The sequence below is a fragment of the Colossoma macropomum genome, unplaced genomic scaffold (assembly GCF_904425465.1).
Source record: "Colossoma macropomum unplaced genomic scaffold, Colossoma_macropomum, whole genome shotgun sequence".
In the NCBI taxonomy this organism is placed as follows: domain Eukaryota; kingdom Metazoa; phylum Chordata; class Actinopteri; order Characiformes; family Serrasalmidae; genus Colossoma; species Colossoma macropomum.
This window is the reverse complement of record NW_023494791.1, coordinates 26,966,207-26,986,529: the sequence shown is the minus strand read 5'-3', so window position 1 is coordinate 26,986,529 and position 20,323 is coordinate 26,966,207. Positions and strand designations below refer to the sequence as shown.

Below are 20,323 nucleotides of genomic sequence, written 5' to 3'. Positions count from 1 at the left end.
ATAATTGACCAAGTTGAATGGGACTGTTTGTGGGTTGGGACTTCTGAAGAATCTCTTCAAAATATTCCTCAGCATCTCTCATTAAATCAATTAAATAACACTTTTATCATCAGTTTACCCTATTTACACTATTTAATCGCAACAGTAGAGCTTTACATCTTACTGCAATGCTATAACACTGACTTTCCTTAGCTTATCCTATCCTGTCCTAATAGGATTTAAAGTTTTATGACTTATCAGACATATGACATTATCATTTCATATAAAATGAAAAAGGACGTGTCCTCTCAGTGTTTGTGTTTTGCTGGGCTCTGTATTATCCTAATCCTCACTGTGTGCTGCATGTGTGCTGTGCCAGTGTAATAGAATTCACTCTGAGCGCATGATCTCAGGCAGACGCTGCACATTGTGTCTTTTATCAGCCTTAGTTACTTTAGAAGTAGGAGAGCAGCTTCAGCTGGTCACAAGACTCTTTATCACAAGACAAGATACAGAGCTGAACTCCCCAACCCTGTGGCCATGCTGTGAACACATTACCTCAAACATTTACTCTCCAAAAGCAGTAAAGAGTCAAATAGAGTCATATTCACTTCTGGTTATTTTGACACCCTTTTCTGTCTTGAATGAGAGGTAATGATACTTTGGACATACTGGTAATATAATTACTTATAGTTTTTAGAAAAAGACCAGGAGGCTTTTCATTTTGTATCTGTGTAGAACCACAACCTTATTCAGAATAAGTAGGTTTTTATGGCTGGCTGGTAACGTATGAAACATCCATCAAATGTGACAAATGAAGTGTTATAATTAAGGTCTGCAATCCCAGTCCTATTCTGAATGTGAAATAAACAAGGCTTTATCCTGTGGTTTTTGAGACAAGGGTGAAATGAGGGTGCTTTGCTGTGAAATACTGTAGGATGTTGCAGCATACTCTTCCACTGAAATACGTTATGTCTGATTTTCTTTTCAGGTGCGTAAAATCATCCGTGTTTGTAAGGGCATCTTGGAGTACCTGACAGTAGCAGAAGTTGTGGAGACCATGGAGGACTTAATCACATATACTAAAAACCTGGGACCAGGTGCTTTTATTTCTGCTTTTCTCATTTGTTTAGCATCTACCAGCTACTCTGTTCATTATGTTGCTTTTAGAAAGTGAATGGGAGTTACACTGTATTATGACAGCTAAAACTACTGTAGTGTATTCCCAGGTACGTCTGAAGTAGAGATGGCATAAAAGCACTTTTTCTTTGCTGATGCTGACACTGAAACTTTTAATTTTTTCTAATATTTTTTCTTTAAAATTACTAAGCTTTTAAGTCAGAGACCACCTTTTATTTATTTACTGCAGTTTAACCCTTTCAGAAAAGTAGACTCTAAAAACAAAACTTACAGTCCAAAAAATTCTAATGTTGTTATAATAAGTACCTAGCTACTCGTTCTTATGTTCACATTGGGCTCCATGTGGCTGCTGTTGTTGTCATGTTATGTTGCTCTAAAAGTAATTTTGTGATATTTTAGCCTTGATTTGTGACAGAATTGGATTAAATTCTTTCTGTTATTCCTCCAGTATTGAATCCATATTTCTGCTAATATTGGCTCAGTACTGATGTATCAGATTGGCGCCATCTCTACTTCAGAGGCTTAAATGAATGCATTTTCGAGATCTGTCAGACCCAGAGCTTCTGATCCCTGCGTCGTCTGCATACTGATTTACGGACGTCCCCTCGTTATCGTTAGGAATGACAAAGATGGCCAAGATGATTGATGAGCGGCAGCAGGAGCTGACGCACCAAGAGCACCGCCTGATGCTGATCAACTCCATGAACACAGTGAAGGATCTGCTGCCTGTGCTGATATCAGGTGAGCGAGAGCGAGCCGGCAGCAGAGACGAGCTGTATGCTATGGTCAGGCACCAGCAGTTGATATGGCAACGTTGATAATTGCAGTCATTTAGCTGTTGCTGCTTAGTGAGCCTTTCCCTCACCCTCTCTCTATCTGCAGCTTTACCCAGCAGCTAAGAGTCTGATAAAAAAGTGGAGAGCCTTTGTAATGACAGTTGAATGTTTAATGCAATGTGACCTTGAGTGGTCCCCTGACATGGACACTTTAAACAGAACAGTGAAATACGTCTCGGTTAGAGACCAAAACTATGACATTTACAGTGTTATTGCAGTATTGTTCAAATATACTAATATACTAAAGATGTTTAAAAGCACTAAAATACATTGAAATCATTTGCCAAAGGGGAGAGCAGAGTAGGGCCCAACCCAACATGATTTGAGCAAGATTGGAAACCTACACATCTCTGCTACAAATGAAAATATAATCTTTATTTCGAGTGTGAATCATTTGTAAATAATTTATCCAGTAGTGTGCATGCAAACGTTACAGTTTACCCCATATGCAGGGTTACTTGTAGCAGATGGAGTAGTAACAGGTGGAGGGGCTAGTTGTAACAGTTTCAACTCAATGCGAACACAGTTCATTCAATTCAGTTCTATATTGTTCGTACCAGACGAGCTTTCCAACCTAAATATATAAAATAATATGCATCAATATAAATATGATTAGTGAAACAGACTGTATCAAACATTTATTTTTACCCAGAATGTAGAAGAGCAAACCTTAGCATGGCTATGTGACATCTATAGTACATTTTTGCTCATAGTCTTTATAAGAACTTCCAAAAAATCTGCTGTTTTATTTGTATGTGTGTGTGTGTGGGAGGGGGGTGTTATGGATTGCTCTCATTGTGTCCTTTGGGTAGTCTATTTTTAACCCCGCGATGTGGAGGCTGTACTTTAGCCTGGCTAGCTCTCACTTTAAATGGGGTATTAATTTCAAAACGGTACTATATTACCAAAACAGTGAATAAAATGATATGGAAGTGAATTCTGTGACTTATACACACAACTCAGATCAAAAAACATTTTAGATGGAAAAACATTGTTCAGGATGAATCGAGAAACATCTGTCATTTGCTGTCAAAATTTACAGATGTGATTGCTGTGGGAACACGAGAAGATGACTAAAAGCATGTTCTGCTTGGACCTAGAACAGGGCAATATGGCAAAATTGTAATATCATAATACTTTAAGAAGTTTTCACGATATTCAATATGTCACGGTATATTTTTTCTGACATGCGATAAGTTGTATCAGACAAAGTGCTTCCATATTTTTAAAAAATACAATCAAAAACTATGCATCCAATGATTAATGTTCGAAATATATCACACTATGATTTATATTCAACATATGCTCTCTTTGTAATCAAACATGCAGTTATTAAGTACTGTCGATATCCTCAATATGCTCAGAAAAACATATTATGACATACTATGATATAATTTATCATATTAACGATGTTAAGTATTGCCCTGTCCTTCTTGAATCTGTTTAACTACAAAAACGACAAAAAAAGTTTGCATTGCACTTTAACGTACGTTAGATTTTGTCCTGCTCTTCTGTACTATATTGGAAGACTTTTTGTTTTTTTATTTTATATCACAAATAATGCAAAAAAATCAACTCCCTCTGCTATGGGTTTTAAAAACAAGCAGGTTACCAAACACACACTGCATATTGTGCTTGCGTTGTCCTGGCACATGTGTGGAGAATGTAGCAGTCATAGACTTCTTCTTAAACCATAGTAATTGTTCACTATTGGAATGAAGTTTGAAATGTTATGATCATTGGGTTAAAACTGCAGTATATCATTAAAACTCATCCCTTTCCTACACAAACTACAGATTTTGTGCACATTCTTTAATGCTGAATGCTATTTTTGCCATTCCTCAGCTATTAAAATCTTTGTGACCACCAAGTGTGCCAAGAGCCAAGGTGTGGAGGAGGCTCTGAAGAACAGGAACTACACCTTCGAGAAGATGAGCGCTGAGATCAATGAAATCATCCGAGTGCTGCAGCTCACCTCCTGGGATGAGGACGCCTGGGCTAACAAAGTATTTCACTCATTTCAGATCACTTCAGATGTGTTCTCATTATACATATAGGCAAGAATACTGCAGAACAAAAAGTGTGCAGTAAGACAAACATACACACACCGCCCTGGCTCAACAAAGCCACCATCTCTCTCTGCCGTTCTGTTCTTTTTTCCTTCTATTCATCATTCTCACACACGGGTTCCTTCAAGCAGAGTGTATATTAAGAAGTAGGAGAGTGCTTGTTTATTGCTAGGGTGCATCAACATGGCCATAATTACAAATGTAATTATCACGCATATTTCCCATTTCACTGTCTGGCTCAAAATGCTGCAGCTATATGATAAATAAACGCTGTCTGAACACTTAGGAGTCACTTCCAGATCATACATGCGAGTGGTTATTGCTTATGGGGGAAATGCCTGAAAATTACTTATGGCCAAAATGTGTCATGTGGTAGAGAAGTGCAAATTAAGTTAGAGGACATAAAAGCTATTTCATTACTTGCTGTGTTTGTACCTTCCCTTCTCCTCAGCATGGTTATTCCTCATGCTTTCTACACTGAAAACTTTTTTCCAAAGCATGTGTTAATTTGTTCTGTCACGTCTGATTTTCTGTTGACCCTGATGTAATCTTTTGTAAACACGGGATTTTCTTTCTTTTTGTTCTCTTTCTTTTCTGTACTCTTCCGTTCTTTTCCTCCTTGTAGAAGGTAAGGCTTCCTCTTTCCCACTGTAATGCTCTAGCATGTGGCAGACAAGTCTTTCATGCTGTTGCATACTGTGTGTGTGTGTGTGTGTGCGTGTGGTGTGTCTGTGTAATGTAGGACATGTGATTGTCCTAATTGCATTCATTGTGTGGGTTGTAGCATATGTCAGACACAGTCAACATACTGTATGTTGGTGTCTGTGGAGGATGGTTGCTCTGTAGAGCAGAAAAGCAGCCCAAAGGGGGCGAGATAACAGGCAGGACTTATCTGTCTATCTCCGTGCTTTTCATATGTCTTGCCTTTTTGAATGCCACAATTACATTGTTCCATGTTTTTCTTCCTTCGACACTGTCCACTGCTCACTCACTGAGTCTTACTGTTACCCTGTCTCTCTTTTTAATCCATTCATTCTTTTGTCTTGTCTTCTCATAACTTATTGTTACACATTACTGACTTGTTTCTGTCTAAGCGAATGGCAGTGTAGCTCTTGTTCTCCGTCTCTATGACTCTGTGATATCAATTCGTTCTGTCTGTGTAGCTTTACCCCAAATGAATGCTGTTTTTCCTGATAAACCTGCTGCTCTGCTAGCTCTTACCTAACACAGCAAGTCTTTGTTGATGCCTGTTCTGTGTGAAAATGTGGATGGTAAATAGCCAGTATGTTCAGCTTTAGTTTACATTACATGTTCCTCACCTATATACAAATATTATGTAATATTATGTAATGTGTTAGTCTTTTTGATATTGTTTTCTTGGGTCATATGAAATTCCCTAAGTCTCAGCTGCATCCTCCCCTGTGGCCTATGATTGAACACTGATTAGCTCAGTGAAAGCTGGCTTGATGAGTTGTCACCAGCATGCACAAACAGCCATCAACACAACACATACGTCAAGCCCAAATGGCAAAACATTACATTTTTAATCGTCTGAACAATTAATAATGCAACAAATAGATACAGTAACTTAGTATGGGAGAGCTTTCACTTTGATTTCTTTAAATGTTGAAATCTTGTGAGTAACATGCAGACAACTATTACAGAAAGAAGAGTTAGTATGGTTCTATGGAGCATTGATGGATTCAAACATTTTAAAAATATTGCTGAGCTAGTTTGTGTTTAATATTAGAGTGAATATTCTCTATAGGGTTTAAATCTGGACCTTGACCAGCCCAAAACTAAAAATCATGGAGAAAAGGTCAGCAATGTTTCATTATTTATCATGCTCTCTAATGTGTTAAATGACAAATTTGTTTTGCCCAGATAGACGCCTTCACATTTGTTCAAGAACAATTAAGTTAACAATCCTAAGCCTTTTGTCACCCTGTAAAAGCGCTAAGTGTGTTATCAGTATGCACCAATTATGGATTTTAAAGCCCAAATCCAGTTTTGATATACAGAAAATTGTCCAGTGGACTTGTTTCTGGATTTTTACCCAGTTTTCTCCACAATTGTAGTCATGGCCAGTTCCACCCGCTCTCTAGGTCTCCCCTATCCTATCACACAATGCTACCAATCTGGGAGGGTGAGGGCTGGTCTCTCAAGCCTGACAACTGCTTGTTGGCAGAGACTCTGGTGCTTTTCACTGCATTACGTGGCCAAGAACCACCTACCTTTTACGGAAGGTGGGCTGACATGCAAACAGACCAATCACAGTTTAGGCATGGCGTGAAGGAAGAGGCTATTGTAAAAATCTCACAGATATATATCTTCCAATGCTGGCAACTGTTCAGTACTGCTGTCTAGAATTTAGCTGGAACAACAAAACTTTGTTTCCTGTTTGAATGATAAAAAAGCTTGAAATCAGAATTCCGATGTGGCCAGCTATGTGCACAGAAGGTATCAGACACTCCATTTCTGTGTGGGCGGAGTGTCTGAGACTGAGACTAGCACATGCTTCGTACGAGACTGCATCTTGCTGCCAGTAACGCAGTGTCGTTGGACAGCTCACTGTGCTTGGGGAAAAACAGAAAAACCAGTTCCGTTATGTCAGCTAACAGATGCCCGCATTGGCTTCCCCATCATTTGGCTGGCAGACATGGGGGAGAGGGAGGGCCATCGTACCCACCCTGAACGAGCGAGGCCAATTCTGCTTTCTTTTGCTTCTGGCCACGGATGGCTGTGGCAACGTAAGGGATAAAACCAGCAATCTTCCTACAATGGAGGATGATTTTTTTAGCCCTTTTTAAAATTCTTTGTGGTCTACATGAACACATGAAACACACTAATACAATTCCAGTACTTTTTTATTAGCCAAAGTTCCGACTTGAATAACATTATTTTGTCGATGGGCCAAAATGGCATTTTGCATATTTTAAATAAAAAAAATGTATTGCCTATTTAAATAACATAAATCATAACAAAGCACTACATCAAACATAAGAGGGGAATGGCAATGAGTTATGTGTAGAAATACTGCGACATTTTGGTATAGGTGAAGCAGCATCATTCAAATACAGACTGAGTGTACCTAACTCACATTATTTACTTCATAAAATTGCAACACAGATCAGCCAAAAATAACGTAACAAATTGGCCAATTTGTTTTTGACCGATTCTGATCTTGCATCCCTAATCAGTATTGTGAGAAATTATGCCAATGTGTGTTTCTATATATATATCGCTGCTGTCGGAACAAAACCTTCATTTCTCCATTTTTGTCATTTTCAGTTTTTGACATAATTTTAAAATGCTTGTTGTCCCTTACATTGTGTAAAAATTTCATGATGAATGGACCAACAAAAATGGCCCAAAATGACTTGGAAAAATATCTGGTTCCACTGACTTACATTATAAGTAAAGTAGATTTTTTGCTTCTCCTGTAAAGTTACTATTTTGGAAATACAAGTTTTGTTCCGACAACAGCGATATATATATATATGTGTGTGTGTGTGTGTGTGTGTGCGTGTGTGCGTGTGTGCTGTATAATGCATTATATATAATGTATATGTAACACATTCTGATTGAAATACTGTATGTTCTGAGCAGCTAAAGAAAATATGGCATTGCTTACCAATCTCTGAGTAACCACAGAGGTCATGAGGATGGAAGTTGAGAAAGGACATGTTAGGCAGTTAATAGCGTCTTTACTAACTGCTTTAGTCTCCATCTGTTTTCAGCCTGCGCACTAGACTGGATGCTATCTATTGCTCACACATTGCTCATAGTAACTGGAAAAGGTAGACACTCATGTGTCAGCAGGTTGTAGCGGAAGCTCATTGCATATTCAGTGAGTGAGTGTTCAAAGCGTCCTCTGATCACATCATAAAAAATTGATTGGGTGCCCTCTTCTGATCGCCACGCTAGGTTTATATACAAAAACTGTGTGTGTGTGTGTATGTGTGTAGTTGAAAGCAGACTGCACATCAGATTGCCTTATAAAGCAAAGGACTGGCTCATTAGTTCCAGAGCTACATTATCAGCACCCTGTTTAGAGTGTTTAGTGTAACTGTGCCTGCCGGTGCCTGTGTGTTACTGAAGCAGTGCTGATTCATAAGTGTTTTGGTATTAATGCTTAATAAGGCATCACACTGGATTGTGCAGTTCCCAAACGCAACCCAACGTCAAGCTGACTCCAGCTAATAATGCAGACTAACGGAAGTGACTCATCATCTTACAAATAATCTGATCTCATCTCTCTTGAGGGTTTGAATGCAGCTGTTACTGGATACAGGGAAAAGAAGCTACTGGAGAAGGAGGGGCTGGATGTAATTCATTCTTGCTGAATGAAGGCTCCTGTGCTCTCATCGCACCTTTTGCTTTATCAGATTGGTTGAGAATTTCTACACACATCGCATTCGACTTTGCAGAAAGGCCTTCTTGCTCTTTTGCTGTTTTGAACATTGGCTTGCAGTTTTGTGTCAGATGCACATAGACTGTTTTGGGGGGCATCACACCAGGGCAGAGGGGGCAGGTGCAGATTGGGGAGTTGCTAGTTAGGGAGCAGGGGCTGATGCCCTTGTTACAGGCCATGTTTAATTTTTAACTTGCACCTAAGAATGAATTAAAGTGAGAAAATAGTGCTGTTGTACTGATAAAATTTAATAGCACAATAAATTCCAAATATATTACAAATTTTGCATGAATATACAAACTTCCTGAGTACTGATACTCTAGGCTAAGTGATTACAAACCTGGCACAGCTTGTTTTGTTTCATTTTCTTGTTTTAAAATTACACAGAAGAAACTTTACATGGCATAAAAACAAGGATGCTGCTGTTTTGTCATATAAAACATTATGATGTTTATAATGCTCAGTAGAGCCGCAAAGGAAGAATGCATGGACAGATCTTACGTGGCAGTACAAGTCCTTTTATGGGAATAGTTTGATTCTTCCACCACTCATGAAGCAGTAATAATAATGCATATTAACATTTTCAAAAACATACGTCCACAAGAACATACAGAAAAGAGAGTTTATAAAATCTCCACTCTGGAGAGTCTTTTCCAAAAGCTCCATTTTCAGTGACCTAATAAACCGTTTTTGTGTGGGTGGGATGCCAAAACGTAGAGAAAGAAAGCCTGCTTTCAAAAATATCCATATCTGTGAGGACAAGCATATCTGTGTGCATTAGTACACTAGCAGTGAATAAGTATAATTTAGCTGCACAGTTTAGATAAAAATGGAGCTCATCTCTGTTTATTTTGCTAAACCAAAACAGAACTCGCTGATTAGCAGACAACATCACGCTGTTTTCAACTTTTGACTACAGTGTTACTTCGGTTTACTCATCATGGGACGGAGGTCCAGAGAAGCCATGAGGTAGTTATGATTTTCTGGACTGTTATCTTGAGATCACAAGACAATTAAGTCATGATCTCAAGATAACAGTCCAGAAAACCTAAGTTCTTTTATCGAGATCACAACTTACTTGTCTTGTGATCTCAGGATAAGTTGTCATCCTGAGAAAACAACTTTTGTTATCTTGAGATCACAACACAATAAAGTCATGATGTCAAGATAATAGTCCAGAAAAGTTTAACTTACTTGTCTTGTGATGTCAAGATAGGCTTTGAAAACAACTTTTGTTATCTTGAGATCACAGGAAAAATAAGTTGTGATCTTGAGAAAACAACTTTTGTTATCTTGACATCACAAGACAAGTAAGTCATGATCTCAAGATAACAGAAGTTATAACTACCTCATTGCCTCTCTGGACTTCCGTACTCTGGGGAGGTTTTGTGATTTTCTGCCGTGAATCAATTCTCTCAAGATCCTTGTAGATGAAAGTTACACTACCATCAAAGCTGTGCTTAGTTTTATGCATCTTATGGGAAATCAGCTTTTTAGATGATAATTCCTTTTTTTTTGTTTGTTTTTTAGTCATGCATAACCCTGTACTGTAATCTCCATCTCTGTCTTTTCCCCTCTTTCATTCAAGTGAGTTAAAAGGGGAGTGAAAAGCTCATCAAGCCAACAAATCGATAACAAGAATCGTTGCCAATTATTTTTTATTACCAACATCATAAATAACATTGATTAGTTGGTACAGCACTAATGTGTGGGCAGTATGACAATATGATATTATCACAATAAATTGCTTCATGATGAGCATTTCTGAGCATATTATAGATACCCACCCAAATAAGATTTCACCCTGTCGTCAGGAGATTGTGAGTTTGAATAAAGAGCACATTTGGAGCTGCTCAAACCTGTGCAGTCAGTTTTAAATACCATTTTATAAAAGGTGGCACTGCTGGTTTGTGTCTGTTCCAGCTTATAATGTGTCACATGTTTACATGAAAATCATGATGCGTATTGTGTTTTGTAAAATGTCTTAAAGTATTATTATATTAAGGGTTCCCCCCAGTGCTACAATAGAACAGTAATATTGTGTATGAGAACAGTATCACTCAGCGCTGTCAAAAATAATTATTTAGTAAAAATGAATTAGGGTAATGCTTTACACACGGCATTCATGGCATATTCATTAACAGTACAGTAACACCCCGTTACAATCGCATAACCTTTTTTGATACATTCAATTAAATGCATTCATCAAGGAGTAGTGGGAGTATAATGTAATGAATTGAAAACATGCTCAGTGATGTTTATTGTAAACTTAATGTTATAATTATGAATACATGAAAACACATTCCTACTTTCTTTTCAGGGAGCAAATACAATTCTGAGCACGTGGCATTCAAAAGATTTCTATTGCATTCATTACATTACACAAAACTTTGGCAGCTCACTGTTCAGTTTATTCCTGACTCAAGCTCACAATGTGAATGTAATATAAATGTAATATTTCCAGCTGGATGCTGAGCCATTAGCCTCCTACCTTCTCTAAGACTTCGCTGAACCACTGTTAGCTCTATGCACTGTTAGCGCAGAACAGGGACAGACAAAAGCTTCCACCAGAGCAACAATGCAATTTTTCTGTAATGCTACAGGAATACAGGAATACTTCATGCATGAGTAGGTATTGTAGATATTTCCATAAATGTCATATAAATCGATAAATCAATGATAAAAACACATTGAACAATCCTGGATGTGTTTTGGATCTCTTTTGAGTAGTCTTACTATGTACATAGTACCATAGGCTGTTTATTCTCTGAACAGATCTTAATTCATGATCATGTCATGAAGTGTACACAAAGCATCACTGAGTATGTTTTCTATCTGTTACATTATATGTTCATCACTCATTAATGCATGTATTTAATGAATGTTTCAAAATGATTATGCAGGTGTAATGGACTATTAATGAACTGTTTGTGAATGTGCCATGAATACTTCATACACAAGTGGTTTGTGTAAAGCCTAACCTGAATTAGCACTGTATGTTAAATATGTTCATGATAGACAGTAAGTGGATAACTAGATCACAATGATTTCTAACTGATGCCTCATACCACCTTTATTGTCTCTTTCATATGTCTGATAAAAACAAATTTGGTTGCTTCAGATGAAATCATGCTGTATCCGTATATGTGCTGAAGGTTCAGACTGTTCAGTGCAGCAGGGAACAGAGAGCCAGAGGCTGCGAGCCAGACGGGCTTGAAATTTCCTCTAAATGTGTGAGTGGGTGCAATGGAGTGTGAAGTGGTGATTATGTGCCCCCCTCCACCTGTGTGTGTGTGTGTGTCTGTGTGAGAGAGAGAGAGAGAGAGAGAGAGGTTGTGTGTGCATGTGTGTAAAGTAGCTTGCTAGCTCTCTGTCCTTCAGTCTGTGAGGGTCACCTCACACTGCAAAGCCCCTCCCTGTCAGCATTCTCTTTCCCACGAGAGAAACATCACACACATGAACTGCTTTATAATAACAACTAAAACTGAGATCTGACTGCATTTCATCAGTGCTGATCAATTATCCTGAAGATACTTAGCTTTATGTTCTGTTTCTCCACTTGCACCTCTCCTCCTCTTCCTTCTCTTTATTTCTCACTCTCTCTATTTCTTTCTCACACTCTCTCTCTTTCTCACCTGTTTGTCTTTCCTTCTCTCTCTCACCTCTGTTTCTTTCTCTCTTTGTCTTTCTTTTTCTCTCTCTCACCTCTATTTCTCTCTTTGTCTGTCTTTCTCTCTGTCTCACCTCTATTTCTTTCTCTTTGTCTTTCTCTCTCTCTCTCTTTCTTCCTCACTCTCTCTCTCACCCCTCTCCCCTTGCCTCACTATTGTCTGTTTCTTTCACACACACCCCCTCTCCCCCACCTCTCCCTCTCTCTCTTTCTCCATTCTGTCTCTCTCTCCATCTCTTTCTCTTTCTCTATTCTGTCTCTCTTTCTCTCTCTCTTTCTTTCTCTATTCTGTCTCTCCCTCTCTCTCTCTCTCTCTCTCTCTCTCTCTCTCTCTCTCTCTCTCTCTCCCTCTCTATTCTTTCTCTTTCTGTCTCTGAAGGACACAGAGGCTATGAAGAGGGCGCTGGCGCTGATTGAGTCAAAGATGAATCTGGCTAAAGGCTGGCTCAAAGATCCTAACGGCCTACCAGGTAACCAAGCATGGCAACACACAAAAGCCTTTCTGCTGGAGGATGAAGTGACCCTGGGAGCTTAGGAGTGTGGAATAAGTGTTTCTCAAACAAGTATAGAACTAGAAAACATGTTACTGGTAATAAGTTTACCAGAGTAATATGTTTAAGAGATGTTAACTCAACATCTTCTATTGTTATATGTATATCATGAAATATTGTATATTCTGGACAAGCAAAGCAAATATACCGTTGTATCTATTATCAGTCTATTAAAAACATTATAATGAAGAGGATAAAGTAAACTGTCAAGCAGTTTAATGACATCTTTATTTTCCTACCTGCACAATAGACTGGATGATTTTTATGTATCATGCATTCTTTATCACGATGCAATATTCACTGTAAATAAAGACATTTGAACATTTCTGCTAACTTCACTGTGAACAACAGTAGTAACTGTGTTTCTGAATAAAGTATGGACAATAGAATTAATACATCCAGTAAATCCACACCTTGGTGGACAGTGTGTGGTGGGGTTTGAGTGTTGTGGATGTGTTTGTGCAGGGGCTGCAGGTGAGCACGCTCTGCGCCAGATTCTGGACGAGGCGGGGAAAGTGGGCGAGCTGTGTGCGGGAAAGGAGCGTAGGGAGATCCTGGGAACGGCCAAGACTTTGGGCCAGATGACGGATCAGGTGTCGGACATGCGTGCCAGGTATGGCCCTGCTGTGGACACACAGGAGAATTAGATCTCTACACAAATCTCCTCGTAGAGATAGAGCTCACCAGTCTTCATACAGAGACATTGTATCACTGACTGCACAGGATCAGACAGCATTTTATGAAGCATTTACAGTGTAACACATCACAACAGAAGTGACAACGTCTTCAGACATTCATGTCTCCACATAAGGAAAATTTTCAATACAAAGATTCTGTGTTCTGCTTTTGGCCTGACATAAAATGTGATAACACAGAATGTGCCAGTTTCAGATACAAATCAGACCCATTCTGCCTGAGTTTTAGGTATAAAACTGATGCATAGGCCTAAACATGCAGTTTATGGGCGGTGCATCAAAAAACACAGAATGCATCTCCCTTGAGGGAGGGTCACACAACACGTGGGAGTATTGTGGGTGGAGATATTCCACATGTGGTGGCTGGTTTTGCATGTGGTGTAATTTTCTCCAGCTTTTTAAACCAGGCATATATTTGTGTTAAGACCTATTCAAGCTAGATTAGTTTTACCAGAGGAGGTCCTGTAATGTAATTTGTTTGAGATTTAAATGTCCAGTCTGTACAGGATGAAGAATCTGTGTAATTTTTCAAAATTTCCCCAGATAGCCTGGATTGAAACATCATGGCCCAGATGTTTACATGAGTGTAAAGACTAAAATTAAATAAACCCAAACAAACAGGCATCAAATACTAACATCCAGTTGATTTTACAATATTAGGCTAGTGGGCTCATTCAATTTACCAAATTTTACCCAACAAGACAGAAATCACACCTGCGTTTGTATGTTTATCTGGCCCAGAGTGTGTTATTAATTAGATAATTTTTGACAGTACAGTACTGTGCAAAATCCAGAGACCACCCTTCATTTATTTAATTTCTAGTCAAAATGACCATTCAGTACAAGTTATTCAGGAGTTTTCATGAGATATTTTGAGGGGATTATATATAAGATAATCTACCTGCATAAGGAAAGCAAAAGCAAGATATGTGAAAAGAGAGAAAATGGGGCTCCTAACAATAGCACATAACCTGGTAGACCAACAAAACAATCACCACCAGATAAACAGTATTTAAAGCTTTCATCTTTGACAGAGAGGAAAAACTCCACTTTTGCTTCACATCTGAAGATCTGTCCATCTTTCCAACGTGAGAAGACAACTCAACACTCTCGGTCTGAAAGGATGTATAGCTGTCAAGAAGCCATTACTGAGAAAAGGAAATAGACAAAAATGAAGAACATTTGCACTAGAACACCAAAACTGAATATCTGAGATATGATTTTGGCTTGCAGATTTCTCTGAAAAACTGAAAGCAAGTCTCCAAAAAAGAATAGAAGCTGTAATAAAGGCAAAGAAAGGACACATGAAATACTTAAAAATGTAAATTATATATAGTTGTTGATGCTTCTGTATAATTTTCTGTTAAATATGTTTTCTGGGTTTTTTTGTCCTGATGCTGAAAAATGAAAAACTTATATGTAATGGCCATTTTGACCACTAACCGTCTCTTATTGTTGCACAGTACTGTATATAAAATAAATTACAGAATCCTGCATATCATTATGTATCTTAATGTGGTTGGTTGTACTTACATTGCTCACACGTAATTTGCTTGCTTATAGGATTTGGATTCCTAAGTAGTCGAAATAACAGGTATTGCATCTTTGGATTTACTTTAGCCAAGCTTTAGGCATTGCAGGTGAACAAGCCTACTCTCAAAAAATTATGCTGTGTTGAAATGCTGAGAGAAAGTGGTGCAGGCATGTGTGTGTGGAGGCTGAGCTGCAGAAAGTGAAAATGATAGCCCTGAGATCAGAGGCGAGGCCCTGGCTTCATTAGAGGGACTGGAGTAAAGCAGATTAAAGGCTGAGCGCTGGGTAATCAGCCATCACTTCAGACCACTGCCTGTATACAGTTCACCCAGCAGAGACTGCAGCCAAAAGACCAGAAAAATGCCTTTGCTTACACAATCATGCACACACACTACACCGTCTGTGCTTGTGGGATCAGGCCAGATGCGTAGCTCAAGATTTGACAGAATTTTACAAAGATGCATTTATGCATTACAGATGTTTATCTGTAGGTAACAGTTTATTATATTATATATATAATATATATTATATACCCCACCGCGACCCAGAAGGATAAGCGGCTTAGATGATGTGTGTGTGTGTGTGTGTGTGTGTGTGTGTATATTATATATATAAGGTTTTGTTCCAACAGCGGCGATATATATTACACATTTGTCTTTGTCTATTTTTTATTTTTCCACATCATTTCAACCCTTTGCAATAAAATCTCTTCCGATTAATTTATATTAAGAGTTAAGAATGTTTTTGTCTTAGTTCCCATTTTGGATGTTAATGGTTTTTTTGGACAGTGACGATTTGTAAATAAGCTATTGAATCCATTGTATCTGACCATGTAAGAAGGCATTGTCTCTGTGCTGCTTTCCAGAGGTCAGGGACCTACACCCATGGGCATGCAGAAGGCCCAGCAGGTGGCTCAGGGTTTGGACATCCTAGTGGGCAAAGTGGAGAACGCTGCTCGCAAACTGGAGATCCTGACCAACGCCAAGCAGGCCATCGCCAAGAGAATAGATGCTGCACAGGTGAGACGGTTTCTGTTTACCAGCGATACATAGAAAACACAGATTTGGAATTTGTTTTCCACTCTGTGGTGATGCCAGTTATTCCACAAGACATCCTTTATGAGGTTTAAATCAAATCCCAGAGGACACAGAGAGACTCATGATTGCAGACTGATCATCCTGCAAATGGTGATCAGAGCTGACAGGCCGTTATAAATGTTATTTAATTTGCTTGCTCTGTGACTTATGGGTATCCGGACGGTGGGAGACTGAATGCTCCAGAAGTACAGATTTATGTCTGAGGCGACGTGTTGTGATGTAGTCGCATCAAACTACAGCAGAAAAACAGCATGGGACCAAAACTGCAGCAGAGCATAGGATTATGTAACGTTCTTCATAATGAATAACAATATGACTAAAAATGGCACCATGAAGACGCATCAATCTGAACACAAAGAGAGGGAAGACAGGAAACTGACAGATGCTGAGGATAGACTGTTTCCTGCGGTGAACTCCTGTAGTGGAGATGATTGAAATATGATTTCTGCCCTTATTTCCCTCTAATTAGTGCTACCCACCCTCTGTTTAGCCTAAAAATAAAGTTTCTGTTCATTAGGGGTGAATGCATCGATGCAATGGTGGCGATTCAACTGCACTGACTTTGGAATGTTAGAATAGATTATAATAACATTAAATTGAGAGTGCACTACTGTGTGCATAGTTCCACATGTATCCTGAGTTGTACTGTATTATCAAGTCAAATTGAAGACATGAGATTAAAAGATGTATTGAATTTCCTGATGTATCAGATCAAATCGTTGTATAGTCACAGATTTATACACCTACTACTCAGTCTAATCTCTCTTGAAGATGTTGTGCTGTGCTTTGCACAGTTTTAATGAAAGAAAAATGAGTGATGGGCCTGTTTGGATATTTCTAACAGCACTGTGTGTAGATCATGAAATGACTCCATGTGAGGATGTACTGTACCGTAGCAGCACCTGTTGCAGCACTGTGATGATGATCGGTTTAGTCTGGGTGGTGTGTAAGCCTGCTGTGTTTGTACAGAGCTGGCTGGCTGATCCTCATGGCGGTCCTGAAGGAGAGGAGAACATCCGAGCTCTGCTGGCTGAGGCCAAGCGCATTGCTGACCTGTGTGAGGATCCTAAAGAGAGAGATGACATTCTGCGCTCAATCGCTGAAATTGCTGGCCTCACTGCGAAGCTCGTTGAACTTCGCAGACAGTACGTATTCCAAAATCATTTTATTAGGACTTCTTTCTTAAAGATAAAATGCAGCGTTTCCTTTCTGCTGCCTGCTTTCTATTTTCTCCAGATAGTAACTTCACAGGAAATGTTTATGTTCAGCCTACTTTAAGTGTAGGTTGATGTAAAGAGGTTTTATTGAAAGTGATTTTGGAGCATTGCTATTAGTCTATTCATCATGAAATGTAAAGCACAGCCACCTTGTGTTGAATGATGTAGAAACAAGTAAAAATTGCCAATTATTTTTTTTGGGGGGTGGGGGGTGGGGGGTTCAGGCAGCGACAATATGCATGAAACCAGCAGTTGCCATGTTTTGCCTGAATTGTATCTCTGAAATTGTTACATAATGTGGGGCTCCAGCCTAAAGTGCCATTTTCTGGTTATTTTCTCTTGGTTAATGTTAAATGTATGTTCTGCTCTCCTGCCTTCTGACCCTCAGGGGTAAAGGAGATACTCCTGAAGCCAGGGCACTGGCCAAACAGATCGGCACCGCTTTGCAGAACCTGCAAGCGAAGACTAACCGTGCTGTGGCCAACATGCGGCCAGCCAAGGCTGCCGTGACCCTGGAGGGAAAGATGGAGCAGGCCATGCGCTGGATAAATAACCCAAGTGTGGATGACCATGGAGTGGGTGAGCTCTCATGCTGAAGCTGACAGAATGAACAGTAGTGCATATTTTAGTGTATGTATTTCAGTGATTCTCATATAGGTTCTTTTGGAAAGGTAATAAGGCAAGGGAAGAGATTCTTTTATGGGAGAATCTAATCAGGGCCATTTTAAGGTCATGTAACAGTATTTTGGGATCTATGTGGGTGTATGTGTGCATGTGTAATGGTTGGCCAGCTGGACAATAATGAAAGACCAATCATTTGAAGCCATTTACATGCCTCAGAGGACAACACTGGCATATCAAGTGACTTCTTCATCTGTGCGAAACCAAGCCCAAGCACTTTGTCTCTGGCCCTCTGCTGGGAAGGAAAATAAACTGATGATAATGGACGATTGATTCTTCCGTCTCTGTTGTACGCATTTCCACCTTAACCACTCTTCAACAGTAAATAGCTACCCTATGTCCTATTTATAGCAAAATTACATTACTGCCTGACCCTCTTGTATGTAAACCATGGAGTAAACCTCAACCCCTGACAGCATGTAATTATAGAAGTGCCAAGGAAGATTATGTAACTTGAATCAGGCTCCATATGCAATTCCCTTCTGTTTATACACAACCACTTTCAGTTTAAAAGTTTTAGGTGGATAACAGAATGAAACTGTAAAACTGCCACTTGTTTCAAAGTAACTTATTGATTTCCTGCAAAGCCGGTCATGAGAGATGTAAATTTATTTGCCAGCAGTAAAGAAATTCCATGCTGCATGGATGCCAGACTATTTTTAAGCCTTTACATTCCATGTTTAGGATTGATATGTTAACTCCTGTGGAGCCTGTAAGTCTATAATACCCAACTAATGTAGTGACACTACAGTTTTGTGACTCTCTGTATGTATCCCTGGCTCTCTCTCGCTCTCTCTCTTGCTGTTTCTGGGTGCCCAGGCCAGGCCGCTATCCGCGGGCTGATCGCTGAAGGCCGCAGACTGGCTAACTCTCTGCCAGGGCCATACAGGCAGGAGCTGCTTGCTAAGTGTGAGCGTGCGGAGCAGCTGATGCTGCAGCTGGCTGACCTGGCAGCACGGGGAGAAGGAGAAAGTCCTCAGGCCCGAGCTGTAGCTGCCCAGCTCCTGGATACTCTCAAAGTAAGATGCCCATAGTTGAGAAAAGGAGTGCTGCTTAGTTAGACACTGAAGTCTACTGTACACTCTACAATAACGCAGCAAAGCTGCTAGCTAGTGGAAGGGTAAGGGTAACTAAGTACGATATTTAATGGTGAAAGGCAGCTGGCATTGCGTTTTAGTCCAAGGTTACGTTTAATTCATGTCAAAGAAACCAGACTATTGTCTGCTGAACTGTTTTACTTTGTGATCCAGCAGCGCCATCTCCTGGCTGTTACTGACACTAATATTTCATTATTATATGACTTAAATTTTTTTAATCTTTGTTTTTTTTTTAATGAAAGCTCTTTGAAACATTACTTATATACACAGGTTTGTAGTCATTTAGTTATAGTATCATTTGTAGTCATTGTAGTCATTTAGTTGTAGTATTATTTAGTTATATGTGCTCAAGAAAAAAATTAATGGATTTACTCTAATAGATTTAATTTACTTTACCATACTTTACTAATATTGTCAAATGACACAAAGTTTATATCTAAATTCCTTGTTAGGAAAATAATCTACTTTTTCTATGTGACATTTTAGACATTAAGATTTAGTTACTAATCCCTTTTTTGAGATTATTTTCAGTATGTTATGTTGGTGACAGCATCTGGACTGCTTTGTGATTGGTCACACTGCCAACTTTTAAGATTTTTGATGTCATATTAGACTAAAAGGGTAGTAGCACGTTGTGGGTATACCAAGAACTAACTACGAGGAACTAGTAAAACTGTGGTTCTATAAGGAATTCAGTACTTCAGTAGTTTTTTGACCTGCTTCTTTTATACTTCTACTCAAGTCTTACCCACCGTTGTATAAATACAGTTGTATGCAAATGAACACCCCTGGTTAATTTACATGTTTGTTTAATATCCTAAGCAAAAATAAGTCTAAGAACTAAGACATCCTCTACAGGGAACATTTTTGCTGAAAACTGTAGTGCACAATTTCTATATATTTGCTGATTTTAACCTATTGTTAAAATATTGAAAAAACATAAATTGTAAAATGTGCCATAACTTTTGCACAGGCCATATTTTAGGTTTTATATTTTTTTTCTATTGTGTCAAATTCCGCAAATAGACAGTAAATGTGCATTAGGATGTGTTAAATAAGTTTCACTTAGAAAACGTGTAATTTGACCAGGGGTGCACAAACATTTGCCTACAATTGTATAATATTTACAGTTTTATAGTGTAGTGTCTAATTTTATTCTGTTTTCAGGATTTGAAGGCAAGGATGCAGGAGGCAATGACCCAGGAGGTATCTGATGTATTCAGTGATACTACAACTCCCATCAAGCTTCTGGCTGTGGCAGCTACAGCTCCACTCGATGCTCCAAACCGGGTGGAGGTATGAAGAACACACTGAGCACACATGCCTATGACTGGGGGGGACACT

General features: G+C 39.0%; 1 protein-coding gene across 4 annotated transcripts in view; it reads left to right on the top strand.

The window, feature by feature from the left end:
• vcla (vinculin a) overlaps positions 1-20,323 on the top strand; it is a 59,244-nt gene that overhangs the window by 26,305 nt on the left and 12,616 nt on the right. For 2 of the 4 annotated variants that reach the window (XM_036574699.1, XM_036574697.1), the window contains exons 4-13: positions 971-1,079; positions 1,738-1,860; positions 3,801-3,961; positions 12,488-12,578; positions 13,125-13,272; positions 15,753-15,906; positions 16,954-17,129; positions 17,590-17,780; positions 18,702-18,901; positions 20,147-20,275. In XM_036574699.1, the coding sequence (XP_036430592.1) occupies positions 971-1,079; positions 1,738-1,860; positions 3,801-3,961; positions 12,488-12,578; positions 13,125-13,272; positions 15,753-15,906; positions 16,954-17,129; positions 17,590-17,780; positions 18,702-18,901; positions 20,147-20,275 (1,482 nt within the window). Of the gene's footprint in view, positions 1-970; positions 1,080-1,737; positions 1,861-3,800; positions 3,962-12,484; positions 12,579-13,124; positions 13,273-15,752; positions 15,907-16,953; positions 17,130-17,589; positions 17,781-18,701; positions 18,902-20,146; positions 20,276-20,323 lie in introns of all 4 variants that reach the window. The other 2 variants (XM_036574698.1, XM_036574696.1) reach the window with 1 other exon arrangement.